Source organism: Mauremys mutica, chromosome 6 (genome assembly GCF_020497125.1).
Source record: "Mauremys mutica isolate MM-2020 ecotype Southern chromosome 6, ASM2049712v1, whole genome shotgun sequence".
NCBI lineage: Eukaryota > Metazoa > Chordata > Testudines > Geoemydidae > Mauremys > Mauremys mutica.
In genome coordinates this window covers 36,821,049-36,839,147 of record NC_059077.1, presented here as the reverse complement: position 1 = coordinate 36,839,147, position 18,099 = coordinate 36,821,049, and the positions used below count along the sequence as shown (strand labels likewise).

The 18,099-nt window shown below is 41.7% G+C and overlaps 1 protein-coding gene and 1 long non-coding RNA gene across 7 annotated transcripts in view; one reads left to right on the top strand and one right to left on the bottom strand.

Annotated features, from left to right (window-relative positions):
* Nucleotides 1-1,693, top strand: part of LOC123372235 — a 61,401-nt gene extending 59,708 nt beyond the window's left edge. Inside the window, exon 4 of the long non-coding RNA XR_006580182.1 lies at nt 1,402-1,693. This is a non-coding gene — a long non-coding RNA (uncharacterized LOC123372235). The remainder of the gene's footprint in view (nt 1-1,401) is intronic.
* The window catches only part of LOC123372230 (THAP domain-containing protein 6-like), a 34,658-nt gene that overhangs the window by 1,673 nt on the left and 14,886 nt on the right, over nt 1-18,099 (bottom strand). For all 6 annotated transcript variants that reach the window (XM_045020239.1, XM_045020236.1, XM_045020237.1 and 3 more), the window contains 4 exons: nt 5,389-5,504; nt 2,706-2,913; nt 1,938-2,042; nt 1,091-1,186 (listed from right to left, as the gene is read on the bottom strand). In XM_045020239.1, coding sequence (XP_044876174.1) covers nt 1,091-1,186; nt 1,938-2,042; nt 2,706-2,913; nt 5,389-5,468 — 489 coding nt within the window. In that variant the 5' untranslated portion in view covers nt 5,469-5,504. The remainder of the gene's footprint in view (nt 1-1,090; nt 1,187-1,937; nt 2,043-2,705; nt 2,914-5,388; nt 5,505-18,099) is intronic.

Below are 18,099 nucleotides of genomic sequence, written 5' to 3'. Positions count from 1 at the left end.
TTCTTAGGTGCTATCAGTAGTGTGGTGATAGTGTAGACTAATGTGGCAACTATTATTTATTCAGATTTGTTAAAAGGTGCCCATCCATTTCATGGGGGTGTTTGTAATTGTGGACTCAGCAGTAACTCATCTACTGCCTTGAATGTTGCAGCCTGGTGTATCAAGGCAAGGGATGCTGACCAAACATCAAGGTTCTGCTCTATGGAAAAGGTACCATGCAATCTTTAAAATCCACCTGAAAAACCATTAGGTTAGTAAAGGGAACTTTGGAAAAATGGCTCATCCAAAGGATGAGAACATTTCTCCTCCTAAAGCTGCACTACTGAAGCAGCACTTTGCTTGAGTTCTGGGCTTGGAGGTCGAAGTGCTAGCAAGTTAGCCCTTAACTCTTTCCATGGCATGCTATATTAAGTTCACATATGTGAGATTTACACCTTCTGGATACCTCATTTCCATATAAAATGTAATTTTTTCCCTCTGACCAGCTGGGCATTTTGTCCTGAACTAGCTTACCTAGATGTAGAACCTACTTCTACCTTTGTAAGAGAAAAATAAAAAAAAAATTCTGAAAACTGTAGTTTAGTGCCTAGGATGCACCTTGACCTGGTAAAGGTATCACCTGTAAAGCCAAGAAGGTGGTTGTCTCCATGTCCAATCTTTCAAGTTTCTCTAGGGACATGGTTAACAACAGTGTCTTTTGAGATGGAGACACCTGTCCACTTGGGACTGGACTGCAAGCATGTACTCATTTCATATACAGTGGCTACTGCTAAATATCAGAGCTTTTGCTTCATTTATTTCTTTTCCTAAATACACAGGGAAACAGTACTACCTCCTATAGCACTGTTTGGTGACTGTAGGCAGATGCTATCTTGAACTGTAAACAAAACATTTAACACAAAATCATTGAGGCTTATAGCTTATGTTTCAACATAGTAAGATTCTCATGGGTAGTGTGGAGTCAACAGGAGTTAAGAGTGTATAAGGGTTTTAAGATTGGACTCACTGTCAACAAGAGAACATTTTTTAAAGCCTAAACCCCAAAGAATGTAAAAGGAGGACGTGTACCCATTGTAGTTTTGATGCTCACCATTACTGTGTCCTGTGTATTACACACCCCACTGGTGACTACCTCATGAGCACAGCTGAAGTTTTCTGTTAATCTTTTTGGGTTGTTCGCTGTTTTCTACAAAAGGAAACAACAATGCAGGAATTTAATTCCCCCCTATGAAACCTCAAATGGAGTGGGAGACTGTGAATGCTGATATGCCCCCAAAAAAGAACTAACAGGATACAGTTTTTTCACAGCTTTTAAAAAACTTTTCTGCCTTTCTCTTACTCCAGTAGCAGTGAGAAATGGGAGTCCTGTATAGACTTGGAAATTCAAATGCTCTCTTTCAGGCCAGTTCATATGCATGCAGATATGATCACATGATGCAGATGCTTCATGGCTGAATGTGAAGAACATTAATTTGTTGCAGCTTATACAAGTTATTGAAAGACAAAGAGAGAGGTTTTCTGATATCTAATTCTGCTCAAAATTCTTTCCAGCAGTCCTGCGCTATGGGTATAACCCTGACTGTAGTGAGATCAGTGGCAGAACTATCACTGTCTTCAATGGAGGCAGGATTTCAGTCCATGTATCTTAATCATTCCATGGCGGATGTCTGTTGCCTCACTGTAAACCCTACACAAGCACTTTTTACATCTTTGTACTTTTTGTTCTTCAGTAAGCCTAACAAATGTTAATTGTTGCCCCAAGACCAATAAAGCACAACATTACACAGTATCCCAGATTATTTTTAAATGCTAAAATAAGCAAGTATTTGTCCTATTCAAATTGACACAGAATTGGTCATTAATACAGGAAATACAAAAGGAAAGGCTCATGTTGTGACACTACTGTTTCAGCATTCAGTCACAGTTCTGATGCTTACCGTTACATACACCTCAGTGGGATCGGCCATGAGTGGAGGATTTTCTAGAAATGTGCCAGCACATTTGGAGTTCTTCGCTGATCTCCGTAGAGAATTATCTATTCTCTACAAAACAAAGAATGCAGTTAAAGTTCAGAGAGAACTGCAGCTCAGAACCATAGTTGTTGGCAATGGGGTTTTCATCAGCAAAGCCAGGTTTTATAAATGTTATATTAGGTGTTGACTCTGCCTCCTTCACACCTGCTTCTACAGGCATCAGATCAGGCTCACTGTTAGAAAAGAGAACCTGGCCAACTGTAGAAGCTGCCACAGAGATGGTGAGACCTGGTCCACATAAGTGTGAATGGGAAAGGTACTGGTCTATGCAATTGTAAATAAAAGGAAAAACTGTCCATGAGAAATTCTCTCTATTGAGATGTGATCCATGCTGCAACAAATTTAACAATTGCAGTCTTTAATTTAAGAGAAACAACAGGCTGAAAGAATCTGAACTAGACACAAGGACACAGCTTTTGCTTTTACTTAACCAATCAGTTTTTAATTACAGTTCTAGAATGCATAATTTAACCACTGATATACATACACTCCCTCTGACACCTCAACACACTCCGCCCCCAAGATTTTAATAAAGCTATTTTTAGATGACCTAACAAAGGTTTATTAGTATATTAGTAGCACTCTGTGTGAAATGTCACTCCAAAAACTTGCCACCTGAGGTGGTTATGTACTTCAGTTGATAATGAAATCACTGTGTGTCACATTTTATACCTGAAAATTGTCAGGAAAGGAAAATATAGAAGGACAACTCCCTTCCTTTAAAAATTTCTTTCCATTAATTTCTTTGAAGCAATCAGGATTGAAATGCTGAGAACAAATCATATCCCATTCAGATGGTGTCCAGAGTTTGCCACTCACAGGGTCAGCCCGATGTACTGCCTGGGCCCACTGCTGTTTTTTCTTATTATCCTTGGGAAACCTAAAACAGAAATAAAGTTCACAGACCAAACAACGTCAGCTGGGTTTTGTTTAGTAATTATACTTTACTTAGGGGTGTTGTTACCTATACAGGCCATTATAGTCAATTGGACAACTCACATGCTTAAAACTGTGCACGCAGGTACCTTGCTGAGCTGGGGCCAGAGAGAAACAGCATGGTCCAGTACACAGGGCATGGCCTGGGAGCTAGGGGACCTAGATTCTATTCCCAGCTTTCCAACTGACTACACTTTTGCCCTTAGGCAAGTGACTTAAATCTCTGTGTCTCAGTTTGCCCCTCTGAGAGCTGGGGATAATAATGTAAAGTATTGGAGGTAGCTGCGTTAGTCTGTATCCACAAAAAGAACAAGGAGTCCGGTGGCACCTTAAAGACTAACAGATTTATTTGAGCATAAGCTTTTATGGGTAAAAAACCCACTTCTTCAGCACAAAAGCTTATGCCCAAATAAATCTGTTAGTCTTTAAGGTGCCACCAGACTCCTTGTTGTTTTTTTGGAAATAATAACGCTCACCTACATTTGTAAATCACTTTAAGAATCTGAGGGGGGAAGAAGCTAAAATATTGCAAAGTATTTAGTGAGGGTGACAGCTCAATTAAATAAAAACTAAAAAGAACATACTGGTTACCCACTGGGTTTGAAAAGAGAAGGTATGCAGGGAGAAACACAAATCCCCTTATTAAAATGTCCAGTTGGATAAAAAATTTGCGGGGAAGAAGTAATGTACATACATCTTCTAAGTTTACTAGATACACTGTAAGACTTTCACAACACAATCTCACATGTTCTTTGTAAATGGTGAAATTCTCATCACTTTGTCCAGTCCATCTAAAATGACTAAGCACTGAAGAGTATACTGCAGAAAACAATTGCTCATTAGCTTCAGAGAATTTACTAGATGACCTAATAGGCTTATTTCCATTTCTTAGTTTTGGTGATATGCATGTCACATTCACAAACCCAGTTCTACTTAATTTCACGCCACTCAGTTCCCAGAAGCAGCACAGACTCCACATACAGAGAATCAATTATGCTTTTAATATCATATAATTTTCAAGGATTCCAAGGGAGAAATAACAACGTTAGTGTAGATGATACTCTACTAAAAATTCATAGACCAGGTGCCAGCTAGGAGAAGGTTTCCATCGAACTCAGACTAGGGCAACACAATGGACAATACAAAAGCATAAAGGCATTGGTGCACAATTGGTGAGAAGGAAGATGGGAACGCTTCATGAAAGTGGATTTTTGGAAGGATCTGAAAGAGGCAAGGAAGGGTACATGATGCTTAGGAAGTAAGAGGTAAAGGCAAGGAAGATGGGTGTTATATTCTCCCAGCTGTGTGCATATGACCCATATTACTGGTAAACAGAGATAGATGCAAGTATTTTTCAGAAGATTATACCATATGCTTGACAATGGTTGCTTTGGCCCTCAGAGGTTTAGTTTGAAGGCCATATTTTAAAAAATTAAATTAATAAAAGACCATTTATAAATCATTTTTGGGTCAGGCTGTGGGAAATGGCATGGTCTGGCACTAGAACTAGTGCTTAGAGAAGGGAACTGAGAATCAGGAGACCATAGTTCTAGTTGGGACAGTGCCACTAACTCACTGTCTAGCCTGTACAGTCAAACATTCAAAGGCAGCCTTCATCTTCAGAGGTGTTGAATACCTAAAATTCTCATTTGAGCCAATAGGGGTTTCTGCATTGGAAGCCTTAAGTCTCTAAAGCTGAGCACCCAAAAATTATGGCAGCCAGAAGCAGAAGCCGCTTCTGATAATGCGGGTGATATCCTTTCCACTGCCCCTGCTTCATCCCCTCTGTTTATAAACCAGAGACAGTAACAGTTCCCTTCCTCGGGTAGTTTATTGGGAGGCTACAATTAATGAGAGTGAGTAATATGCAGTACAAAACTAAACACAACTCGTCATACATTAAAATCTCGACTAACAGGTACTAACCCTCACTTCTCTCCCACAGCCCTTCCCATCTTTTTGTCTGTCATTCATGGCCTCTTTCCTGTGCACAATTCCTCATTCATATCATTGAACATATGTTTTTTGTTTTAATTTAAACATTTTGTATTTCACCTACTGGATGTTACTTTAATCAGGTCGCTGCACTGAAAGCCAGGACCACAATTTCCAGTGCTCACTGAGCTGTGCTGCTGCTTTTTTGTATGCTGAAATTACACTCCTCAATCAGTGCTCCTTACCAATTCCTGACAGGAAGTGCTGCGTCCAATTCATCAGCCAGGAGGAAAGGCTTGCAGTGGGGTAGCTCCTGGCATCAGCCTGCCACTCCAGAATACCAGGCTTGTGAGATGGTTTGCTTGGTCAAAATACTTAGGGTGAAATCCCTACTGAAATCAATGGGCATTTTGCTCAAGATTCTACCCAATATCTGTAGTACCTGCAATCAGAATTCACTGCTACCCAGGATCGTCAGGCTCACCTATGAAAAGTTATTCCCTGCTTCCGATTTAACTTTGTGTCTGCATTACTGCAGTTATATGCTGCACAGTATTTCACCATGATAGTCCCCCTCAGAGATGGTTACTGCATTCAGTGCTGTAATGAGAAGAGAATAGATGTTGAACATGAGATCACATTTAGAGGTAACATCTGCTGAAAGGGCATCAATTGATAGTTTCTGCAGTACATTTCCAACTAGAAGGCTGAAAGTAGAAGGGAGAATGAGAAGTAATAATAATAATAAAGCAAACTACACCTCTACCTCGATATAACGCTGTCCTTGGGAGCCAAAAAATCTTACTGTGTTATAGGTGAAACCGTGTTATATCGAACTTGCTTTGATCCACCAGAGTGTGCAGCCCTTCCCGTCCAGAGCACTGCTTTACCGCGTTATATCTGAATTCATGTTATACTGGGTCATGTTATATCGAGGTAGAGGTGTACCTTCTTCCTCCACAAGATGTGATATAAGTACGCTGTAGTAAGTGCAGGCCCTGATAAAGGCCCAGTTGAGGCCTGAACTAAAGTATGGTCAAGACTTTGCTAACATAAAGCAAAGTTAAGCTGTGAGCCAGAGGCAGGCCCTGTTCACAGAAGTTGGCAAGGAAAGGGCTGATGTTGCATAAACATATATTCACCTAGTGTAGTAAAGTATAAACATGGTACTAGCACACACTATACTGGAACATTCCACAGATAACAAGGAACAGGCTGACCCATCCCAATGACAGGGCCAAAAGGGCAATATGATGGATAGAGTTGTTTTGATCGAACCAACATGTACAAGGTGAGAGGTGGCACCTTACTACGTAGAAGGGTTGTACCTCAATACGTCCAAAGTGATGTGTAACTTGTTTGTACCTGTGTATAAGAATGTATCCCTGGGGCGGTGTCTTTGTCCAGCCGAGGGGGCAGTGCAAAGTCCCACCACTGACTGAGCCGGGTCCATTGCCAAGAGGCACTCTCTCGTAGTATGCCCAGTAGACTAAGTAATCTGCGGGGAACTGCAATTGTGTCCAAGATCGCAATAAACCTAGCCGACGTGACTCTGCATCTTACTAGACTCTGTGGTCATTGGGGGGTTCTCGTCGGGTCTGCTGTGTCAGCTATCTACAGAGCTGGGGCAGCACACAGAGGGAACACACGCACGCAGCCGAGTGATATCAACATTGGAGAAAGCAGAGCACCACACCGGTAACACACTGACAACATATGCTAAAACAAGTACTGTATTGATATATTCCTGTATGCTGATATTATGGACATATACTTTACTCAGTTAAATGCAGTAATTCAGGTTTTGTGTATAAATAATCATGCACAGTCACTAGGAAAAACAGCCATGTTTATTATTAAAAGAAAAGAAAAATAGCTTGCCATCATTCTGAAAGCTGGTAATACAGTGGGCAGTCATAGCAGGACATCATTAATATCATTGTGCTGTACTTAACTGCAATTGTGACAACTTTCCACATATATATTTTTTCCCAATAGAGTGTATTCAATAAGAATAACCTTCATTACTTTAAACAGGTTTGCAGCAGCACCTGAAATTTGTATCTCAGAGAAACAGAAAAACAGCTACAATGGCATTTGCAAGGCAGCCAAAATGTCAGAACAGCAGTCTCAAAGTTACATCACATTAGCCATACAAATCCATAATTACTGCTCAAATGAGAAAGAAAGAAAGCTGAGAAATTCAATTAGTGCAATAATAGGGGATGCTGGCACAGAGGTGCCAGTTTCTATAGGCAAGGAGGCTACACAAACAGAGAACGGGTATATTGTGAAGTGTTAACCTATAAAAGAAGTGCACTAAGTTATAAAATAAACACAGGAAAAAATAAATAAAAGCAAAACTGAGGAGGTTGTTTTCTTTGTGTGCACAGTGCTGAATTTGTGGTTTATTCTTTCTGGAAAGTATTGTACCTCCTTAGCATAAACAGTCACAGTGAGGCAATTAAAGAAAAAACAAAACAAAACAGTTTCCTGCCAAATATGACTTCAAAACAAACCTACAGCAATATGACATAGTCCAACACTTCATCTCTCTTAAAAACAGATAAGAAAAAATGTATTTCAAAGATTGCAGTTGGCTTTGTTATACTGGAACAGTACACTGAGTATTTAATACCTGGAATGTATTTACCACAGTTTTATAGAAAGTGTCATCATCCCTCTGGCTAAAATTGAACAACTAATTTTATAATTCAAGAGTCGTTTACTCAGCAGTTGGAAATGCCATTCTTTGGACAAGTCGGAATGTGTTCCACAATAACCGCATCAAGTAAACAACGATTCAAAATAAATATTAACAGGACTTCATTTAATGCAGGAGAAAATGCCAGATCACATTTTTCTTTTCTTTAGAAGGTTGAAGAATGCAACCCTTGAATACAGGAAGACAACTATATCCGTTTTGCATAATCAGGCCTGAATCTGTAAAAATCAGGTCAAGTTCTAAAAAGACGTGTCAGAGAAGGGACACAGCACAAATTCCTTTTGGTTTAGGGCCTGATCGAATGCCCACAGAACTTAATGGGAGTCCTTCCACTGACTTCTCTGGACACTGGATCAGGCCTCTCATCTTTAGACATTTGTTATTACTGGACTATATTTCTTACAAGTTTCTTCTTGTACTCCTTTACTCTTCCAGCAAGCAGAAAAGTAGTACTTTGTACATATAATCTTTATTCATGCTTAAAGGAAAAATATATATTGTAGAGCTTTTTTAAGGGAACTATTATCAATGTCTAAAATTATCTGAAATATCAAGGTGAATTAGCACAACATGAACTGAAACACTGAAGAAACTATTTCAGCTAATCATATACTTTGTTCTTAATTCTATTACTTTTATTTTGTGTAAGAGGATTGCATATAAATTTAATAATCAGACCTACTGAAGAGCTAACTCCAATCTAATTTGGAGACACATGATAGCTAAATAAATAGCACAGAAACACCAAAGAGGCATCATCATCTCTGTGATTAGGACAAGAAAAATATTACCATTAGGGTTATTAGCTTTGTGCAATCAGTGTTCCACTTTACAGCCCATTCAGTGAACTATAATTTATGGAGATATATACCTATCTCATAGAGCTGGAAGGGACCTTGAAAGGTCATTCAGTCCAGTCCAGTCCCCTGCCTTCACAGCAGAGCCAAGTATCATCCCTGACAGATTTTTGCCCTAGATCCCTAAATGGCCCCCTCAAGGATTGAACTCACAATCCTGGGTTTAGCAGGCCAATGCACAAACCACTGAGCTATTCCCTCTAATAATAGTCTAACACTCTTATCTGAGGAGGGACCAAGCAAAGGAATTGGTTAAAAACTGAGAAATAATTAAAAAGAGGCAAGTGAATTTGTTATACAAGAATTATACATGCTGGTAACATACACTACTTTTGGAAATATCTCCCACGGCTACCTCAAGGATGTGACAAAGTGAGCTGCTGACTCTCCTGGAGAGTAATAAAAGGCAGGAGAACATCTGCAGAAATGTTATTTAAGGGACATCCCATCACCCCCCCCCACACACACACACACTCTCTCTCTCTCTCTCCCCCTCCCTCCACAAGTGTACGTCCTTGGTTTTGGAAGAGGGAGTGGGAAGAAGACAGGCATGGGCATGGGGAAAACTGTTCTCAGCAATATCACTTATGTATTTATTAATTTCTTTCTTTTGATTTTTATAGTGCTTAATGCAGACTCACAGAACTTCACAATTAAACACTCTTTCAATGCAAACTGTACCATTGATTTAATAATAAAAATGAGACTAGACAGGGCAGGGATGGTGTCCCTAGCTTCTGTTTGCCAGAAGCTGGGAATGAGTGTAAGGGAATGGATTGATTACTTGTTCTGTTCATTCCCTCTGGGGCACCTGGCATTGGTCACTGTCAGAGGACAGGATACTGGGCTAGATGGATGTTTGGTCTGACCCAGTAGCGTAGCTGCAGGGCAGCAGCTGCTTCCCCATCAAGCACAAGTGGTGCTTTTTTAATTTTGCTCACCTGAGAGTGGGGAAAAAAAAAAAAAGGCACCACCCGCTGCAGCACCTTTACAGCGCTCCGGGTCTTCGGCAGCGGGACCTTCACTCGCTCCGGGTGTCTTCCGTGGCACTGAAGCTTCATTGCTGAAGTGCCGCTGAAGACCTGCGCTTTTTTTTCCCCCCACTCCCCCTCTTCCCTCCACCTGGCTACGCCACTGGTCTGACCCAGTATGGCCATTCTTATGTAGACCATAAGAGAATAGAGATTTCACTGAAGCGTGGATGAGAAAGTAGTAGGAGCATCGTTCACTAGGGAGCTGTGCTGCCACAGAGGGAATCATGGGAAGTAATGGTGGAGGAAGTGGCCTTCTATGCATATGTTTTGACCTAGAGTGGCTGCCCTGACATCCCTGGAATTATCTTTTAGCACTCAAGAGGTCTTCAGTTTGGACAGGTAATGGCACCTGCCCACGCCTGAAGACTGGGACAGGGGCACAACCCATCTCCTTCCCACCAGAGGGAATCCTATGGCCTTGAAGCTGTGGAATTTTCCATCTCATTTCCTTGTTGTGTGGAAGGGCACAATTTTCCCTAAGAGACCAGAATACTCTTCCTTTATCTGGCCTGAAATGGTTAACTCAAATTCATACAGACATTTACATACAAAATGGTGCCATTAAACTGACTCTTATTGGTGGATAACTGTGCCCTGCATTTATATATCATAAATCCTTGCTTCACTTACTGGTACTTCTTTCCTAGAGGCAAACACAAACTAAGTGTGCATATTACAGACTCTCTCTTTCACTTATCTGGGTTCTGCTACATAATCGCAATACAAATACTTTAATTTTCTAAATGTAATGTGAAGACCCTCTTGTATATTTACAAGCATCCTCCTGCATGTCACATTCTGGTGTTATCAGCTGCTATCAGAGCTGTTTGGGTAATATCAAGTAGTTCTTAGAACCACGCAATAAGCACATTGTCATTCAGGAAAGAGGCATGCGAGTGCAAATCTTCAAAACTCGACAGAAACACAGCATAAGAGGGCATTTAAAACTATGCTTATTTCTGTAAACAAGGAGAAAACCTTTTTTGGTAGCATATATGAAGCATGAGGAGCAAGTCTAATCTAGATGTGAAGATTCTATAGTTCATATTTTGCTTTTGGAGAAAAGGGGTACTGAGAATTCCATGTCCTCTGCTGTGACTGGTGCACTGCTCTGTAATCTGATGCATTTGCACTGCTCTTTGTTAATTTAGAAACCAATCCTGCCCTCCCGCACCCCACCTCCCATGAGGCCCTGGACAGAGCAGAACAAATGTGGTTTTATTCCATGGATGGGTCAGGATTCCCTGTGCCTGCATGGGGGATTCAGACCCTATACACAGAATGTGTAGGCTCCCTGCATGGAGGATGGGTTTACATGGAATGAGATTGGAGCATTCAAGGCTATGCCAATCCACTGGCCGAAAGGCGTGAGGGGAGGCAGACAGAGCATCTGTGAGACTTCTATAGTGGCCACAGAGAAGGTCCACACCACATCTCCCCTGCACATATGCCCTGTATTGAGGTAATGTGGGAAGAAGATTTTGATCTCACTGTCACACTGTCTGATCTAGAGAATCAAAAGTAAATCTCAGCATTTTACAATCATAGCTGCACTTAAATAGACACTTCCCTTTTTACACTGATTTATATCACAGTTCATTTAAAATCTGCCCCTTTGGATAGCTGCTCATTGACTTTAATTAACTTATATTTAATAACCTCAAAACACGGATGCATTAAATATTGGCAGTTAAATGTGTTTGAGAAAAAATGTTCTAGCTTTCACAGTTACAAGTGCTATGTGATATCTATTCAGATGGACCATATATTTCTCATTATCTTCTACAAATCTTTAAATACTTTATTATTTCATATGTGTTAGCGGAGATGGGACAAACCCCCTCCAAAATCTTTGGTAGTTCAAGAATAAGAAGGGAACTCCCCATTCGAGGCCCTTGGCTCAGGAATTTGCTTCCTTCCTTGGTCCACCGCTGCCTAGATTTGGCACCATTCCAGGCATGCTGCAAAAACCCAACTTATCTTGCAGGCATCCAGGAAGGTTGGGAGCTCATATCTGGAGGGGCTGTAAAATGAAGAACAATTTCGGTGGGGTCTCATAAGATGGCTGCCTAAAGTGGCTTTAGTTTTTGTGGGAGAGTCTGTTAAGTAGAACATTTGTAATTGGAAAAACGTATGAACTAAAACACTATTGAACATTTTAGACTTTTTGTGAGTTCTGTTTTGGGAGATGCTTGGTGCTCTGGTTCAGTATGGTGGGTTTTGCTCTTCCCACAACAAAAACAATATGAAGAAACAACACAGCACAGCTGGATCCCAAATAACAGTGCTTACTAAATATACACAAACACGCAACACCTAGCTACACCAAAGTCTGCTCTGACTGGTTTCTGGTGGTTTTTGAAAACATGTAACACAGTAAGTACCAATGGAAGGGTTCACAAAACTCTTTAAAGAGATACTAACCTATTTGGATGCACTACATTTGGTGCTACAGGTTTTAATAAAACAATAAAAATAATTGTGGAATGTAAAAAATAAAAGCATTCCATATTATTGTGCTTTCTTAAAAAAAAACAAGAAAATGTAAAACATCACGATTAAAGACATTTTGGTGAATAACAACATTCCTAAACACCATGAATACAAAACTACCACAGGTTCATAAAAACAAAAACAAAACTGAAATGTTTTTGACAAAACCTGGTTTGAACTGTATCTAGTAGCTCATGATATTATGTAACAAACGTGCATGGCACCTATTGTAATACACACCCAAGCAAGAAATAATCGTATGCAAAAAATTCCAAATCAAAACAATAAAAACCTTCATATAACACTAGCTTGAGATTTTAACTACAAAGAGATGGATCTTGATTTTCATATACACTAAGGCCCTTTTATGCCACTCTGGCAGAATAAAAGGGCCTTAAAGACAAACATAATTACATTTAAACTTACTTTAAAGAAGTCTTAGACTTAGACCACATCTATACTACACACTTTGGTCGATGCAAGTTATGTTGGCAGACAGCCACCAAAATGTGTATATTGCTCAGGCGTGTACACACATGGTGGCTTGCACTGGCACTGCAGGTACTCACCAAGAGTGTGGCGATGCAAAGTGTAGTGCACCGCAGGTAGGTATCCCAGTGTGCCACATACTGCCATCTGGTGCAATGCCTTTTGGGAAACTTTCACAATATATTGAGGATAGAAATGACTTGCCTGGTGATCTCTGGATGCAAGGGTCAAGTTCCCAGCATGCAACTTGCTGAATTTCCTAATACCATCCATACCCCATAATTTTCATGCATTTTAAAAAAAAAAAATCCCAGAAACCTGTACAGCACTTTTCAGTATCCACCATCTCTCATGGAAGCATGGAGCCTGCAGAGCTCTGCACTGTTCTCATGAATGTTGCAAATATAGGATGCTTGATTCTCTTTTATTTGGAAACCCGCAGAAGTACTGCAAAAATGGGGGACATGACAATTTCCTCAAGCAGAGCTTGCTAAGGGACATAGTGAAAAACAATTCAAGGTTGTGGGTGGTGTTCACAAAGCAGCTGCAGATGGTGGAGCATTACTTTTGGGCCCCAGAAACGAACACTGACTGGGACCTCTTTGTAATATAGGTTTGAGATGATGTGGATGCGGAGGCCACATTCCTCGATCTGTGTACCAAGCTCACCTTAGCTCTCTAGTGCAGCGACACCAAAAATAAAAACTGCATTGACAATGGAAAAACAAGTAGAGATCAGTCTCTGGAAGTTTGCAATGCCAGACTGCTACCAGTCAGTGGAAAAACATTTTGCAGTTGGAAAACCCACAGTGGAGGGGCCGCCATAATGCAAGTATATAGGGTCACTAATTGTCTTCTGTTATGGAGGACTCTCAGCAATGTGCAGGACTTAGTGGATGGATTTTTGCAACAATGGTGGTTCCTGAAATTGCAGTGGGGCAATAGCCGTATTTTGGCATCTGCCCACCTTGCCACAGAATACATCATTAGAAAGGGCTTCTATTCTATGGTTATGCAAGTGTTGGTGGATAACGGGCTACTTCACTAATAACAATGTGGACTGGGGTCAGGGAAGGTGCATAACACTTGCATCTTTAAGATCACAGGACTGTTGGTGTCACTAGGCATGACTCTAGGTAACTCAGGAGGGTGGAAAACCATAAGTGTCAATAAAGCCTTCCTGTAGTAGGCCTAAATGAACTAAAGTCACTCCATGTCTGACCAAAGCGCTTCCATGTTTATGTTTGAACTTTAATCGACCTAACAGGCCGGCAACAAAGAATGGTTATCAGTTACAACACCTGTACCAGAAGGTAATAATGAGGCCTGCTATAATGAGGCCTGCTTGCTCCTGGTTAAGGGGCAAAATAACAGATCAAAGAAATAAAACAAGATAACTGTTCACAGAAGAGTTACTAACGAGCTAAAGTGGTTGTTGCCAAGTATGACTTAACTGCTTAATGTAATTGCTACTTGCATGATGTATTTGCTATAGAAAAATAGACGGGAGGGGGAAGAAGGGGGGGTAAGGGGGAGGACTGTGGGGGTAATGGGAATGCTTAGCTGAAATCATGTATAAGAAGGGAAAAACGGCTTGTATCGGCGCGCAGGATTTGAGATTGCTATGTCTCCCTTGCACCTTATTTGGGCTCAAATAAACTTTGTCTGCTTCTCCACCTTGGTGTGTTTATTGGAGCGAAGCACACCGGGCAACGAACCACTGTTGCTGCTGCCTCGGGCCCTCTGTGCCGGCAACAGGACTACTCAGAAAGCTGCAAGCATGGCCATTCTTTCCCGACTGGCAGATTACCATCAGCAATTAAAATGCCAATAGTGATGCTGAGAGACTCACCCTACTCCTTTCTCCCCTGGCTCATGAAGCCATGCACTGGTCACCTTGACCGCTCCAAGGAGAGATTCAGCTACTGGCTCAGCAGGTGCAAATGGTTGCTGAATGTGCTTTTGGTAGACTGAAGACACTCTGGCAGTGTTTACTTGCTAGCTGGATGTCAACAAGAAAAATATCCGGACAATTATAGCTGCCTGTTGTGTTCTGCATAATATCTGTGAGGCAAAGGGGGAAAGCTCCCACAACACAATATGTGTTGTGAATTAATAAAGACAATTTTATTCTCCAAAAATAGAACTTTACTGAGTGGGAAAAACAGTGTAGAAAAACATTGCAAAAAAACAAAAGCAAAGGCAATGTAATACAAAATTCTAACAAATTAATGGAGTGGAACTTTATAATTGGAAAGGCAGCAAACATTTCTGTCCACTTCTGTGCACAAGTGTAGTTCGTCATGGCTACACATACACCAACCATGGTTTTCCTTGCTGTTCCTGGCGAGGAATGATAGGGATAAGGATGTTCCCCTTGATGCTATGTGGTATGTTGGGAGGTGCAGGGAGCAGAAACCATGGAGTTCTCCAAGGGCTGAAAAGGCTGGAGTGTCTAACATTTTTGAATCTATAGGTCAACCATGTGCTGCAGCATTTGGGTTTGCTGCCTGAGAAGTTCCATTATGTCCTGGTGCATTTCCCTCTCTTTGTCCTGCTGGGGTTCCTGGGCCTCTCTCTTGTCCTCTCTTTCCTTCTTTAGGACGTCAATCATATTGGCCCTCCAAGCCCTTTGTTCATGGTCCAATACAGCACTGGCTTGTAGGATCTCACTGAACATGTCTTCCCTAGTCCTTTTCTTTCTCCTCCTCATCAGGGTCAGATGTTCTGCAGGTGTGGAGTGGGGGAGCACCACACCAGTAGCTGCTGATTAAAAAAAAAAAAAAAAAAAAAGAGAGAGAGGTGTACCACTGCATTTACAGTCCCAATGGAAATGGAAAGATAAGTTTCACACCTCACTTCCCTTATGCCCATAACAATGTTTAGTAAATAATGCTTATTGCCACTTCAGCTTTGGAGCAGCTTGGCACAGCACTGCTCTCCAGCCACAGGCACAGTTAGCATGGTCTGCCAGGGTGGGAGGGGGAAGCTACTTCTGTTGCATGAAGCAAGAAAGTGACGTTTCAGTCCCTGTTCCCATGGGTCTGAGTATAGGGCAGTGGCACTGAATACTGGAACTATTTTCCACAGGTGCTGTTGGTTTTGGCTGATATCTCATATCCAAAGGCACAGAGAACACAACTGCTACTGGCATTCTGAAGCTGCCTGGGCCCACATGACACTAGCCTGTTTACTTCAATGATGCCAGCCAAAGTAATCACAGAGTGGTGTGGGAAAGTGTCTTCCTGCGGAGGAAGATATAAGGCAGCCATCCCCAGAAACTTTCAGAAGAGGATTGCAGAGTATCTCCACAAAAGTTTCAGAGAGATCTCTCAGAAAGATACAAGGGACAACCCTATGTACATAAACAAAGTGCTGTGCAGCCCCCGCCCAACCCACCAGGGGAATGAAAATCAGATGCCAACTTTACCTCTGTTTGTTGTACCTTTATTTTTTCTCATATAAGTAAATGAAAAGTTTACACCTTTATCTTGTTAACTTGGGGATGGGCCAGGTGCTATATTAAATTTAAAACACTGTAAGGAAAATGCTTGCACGCACTTACTCTCCTTCATCAGGCTCATCCATGCTCGCTTGGTGGGACCGGCTAGACTGTGGTGGTGTTTTGAACAGGTCCTGGCTCATGGCATAGCTGGAGCTCCCAGCTCCTCTGCTTTCTCCCTGTTCACAGCAGAAGTCTCTGTCTCAGGCTCCTCTGAGGTATCCATAGTAGTCTGTGGGATGCTGATGGGGTATCTGCCAAGTATGGCGTGCAGCTCATTGTAAAAACAGCAGATCTGCAGGGCACCACCAGATCTATTGTATTCCTGGCCAAGTTCCTTTGCTTTCATGCTGCACTGCTACTGATCCCTGTCATATCCCTTTGCCAGCATCCCCCATGCAAGATGTCCACATTTCTACAACTGGTCTATAGCTGTGCGTCCCACAGCCAATTCTCCCCACAGGCCCAGGAGATCCTATAACTTCTGTCTACTCCAGGCAGGAGCGCATCTATTATATTGTGCCGGAACAGTTGATTGGGCAGTTGCATACAACAAGGGAGAGCGGCTAGGTGTGCTCACCAAGGTAGGCAATCAAGAAAAAGCATTTCAGAAATATGTGGGGGGCTTCAAAGTGGGGGTAGTTTCCAGGATCTGTTACTTCTGGGCAGTTAAATTTGCAATTGTGAACAGAGTGTTACTGTTATAGAGAATGGGGCATTGTGGGACAGCTGCTGGAGGACTGTTAGGGTTGACACAGGTCATGCTGTATCTACACTCACACTGCACCAACCTCGGTAGGTTAATGATGGCTCTATCCTGTTCAGGGAGGTGGTTTTACTGTGTTGATGTATCTATTGGGTTTCCAGGAAATGGGGCGGGCGAGCCCGCCCCATGCTAACGGAACCCCCCCCAGCCTAAGGGGAGGTGCCACAGAGCCTCAGAAACCCACTAATTGCGGGGGACAACTAATAAAAGAACAGGGACAGGAGTGCGGTCAAAGGGTCATAAGAAGGGAGCCTGACGGTGACACCGAGCAGAGAACCCCGGACAGCGCCCACTGCTCCTCGAAGATGTAATGGGGCATTTACATTGGCTGGACACAAAGTTGAGTATAGCCAGGCACAAATAGGTCAACGTAAGGGGATTTACTTGGTAGCACAGACCAGTCCTAGTGTACATGACACTTGTGTCTGTGCAACAGAGTTAAAGTCTTCATGTTAACATTAACTCTTCTTTCTTCATCTGCCTTAGATCAAACACATCACAATGCTACATGCCTCTAAAAACACTTGAGATGGAACACTATTTTAACGTCTGTTATATTACAGGATCTAATAACATTCATCTATGCAATAAATATAGAACACTACTGTATATATGTACATCTATGGCTACAGACAACAGCTCAGCTACCTACGCCATATTATTTGCCAAATAGTATGTCCTGTTATACAGTATTGTGTGATTATGTAACTCAAGACCCTGTCAGCGTATATAAGTCCAAGGGGGAAGAGGCAACGTTCCTGTGAAAATGCCAGCTCTTACCAATGCTTTAGGCATCAGCTGAGCATTGACAAGCTCATACATAGAAACCAAACCAAGTTACCTGTATGTTAGTATTGTTCAAAACAGGTGTTGAACTTGTGAAGATCTGTTAGTGTTTAGACTCTAAAATGCTGGTTAGTTACTGCATGCATTACTCTTACTCATAACGTCTGTAGCACAGGCTGTAAGGGAATATGTAGGTTTTGCTTTATAACTGTAAAAATGCCTGCTCTGAACTTGTGAGCACAGCCAGGAGGAGTGGTTCCCCAGCCCATTAAGAAGGGCTATCAAAACTAAGTGGGCCATAGTGAAACATCATGATACAAAGATGGTGTTAATGACCCTCTTACACGGTGAAGATGATATGCACAAGAAAGCTCATCTCATCTGCTTGAATTCTGGAAGAAGGAAATAAAAGATAGTGACATAAAAAGTCTTCATCTGTTTGCTGTTTGGACTCTTACAGGACTAGAGCTAAGAAACAAAAGCAGAGATCCCCAGGGTTAACCTGGCTTAGCCCTAAAAGACATAGTGCTGACAGATAATTAC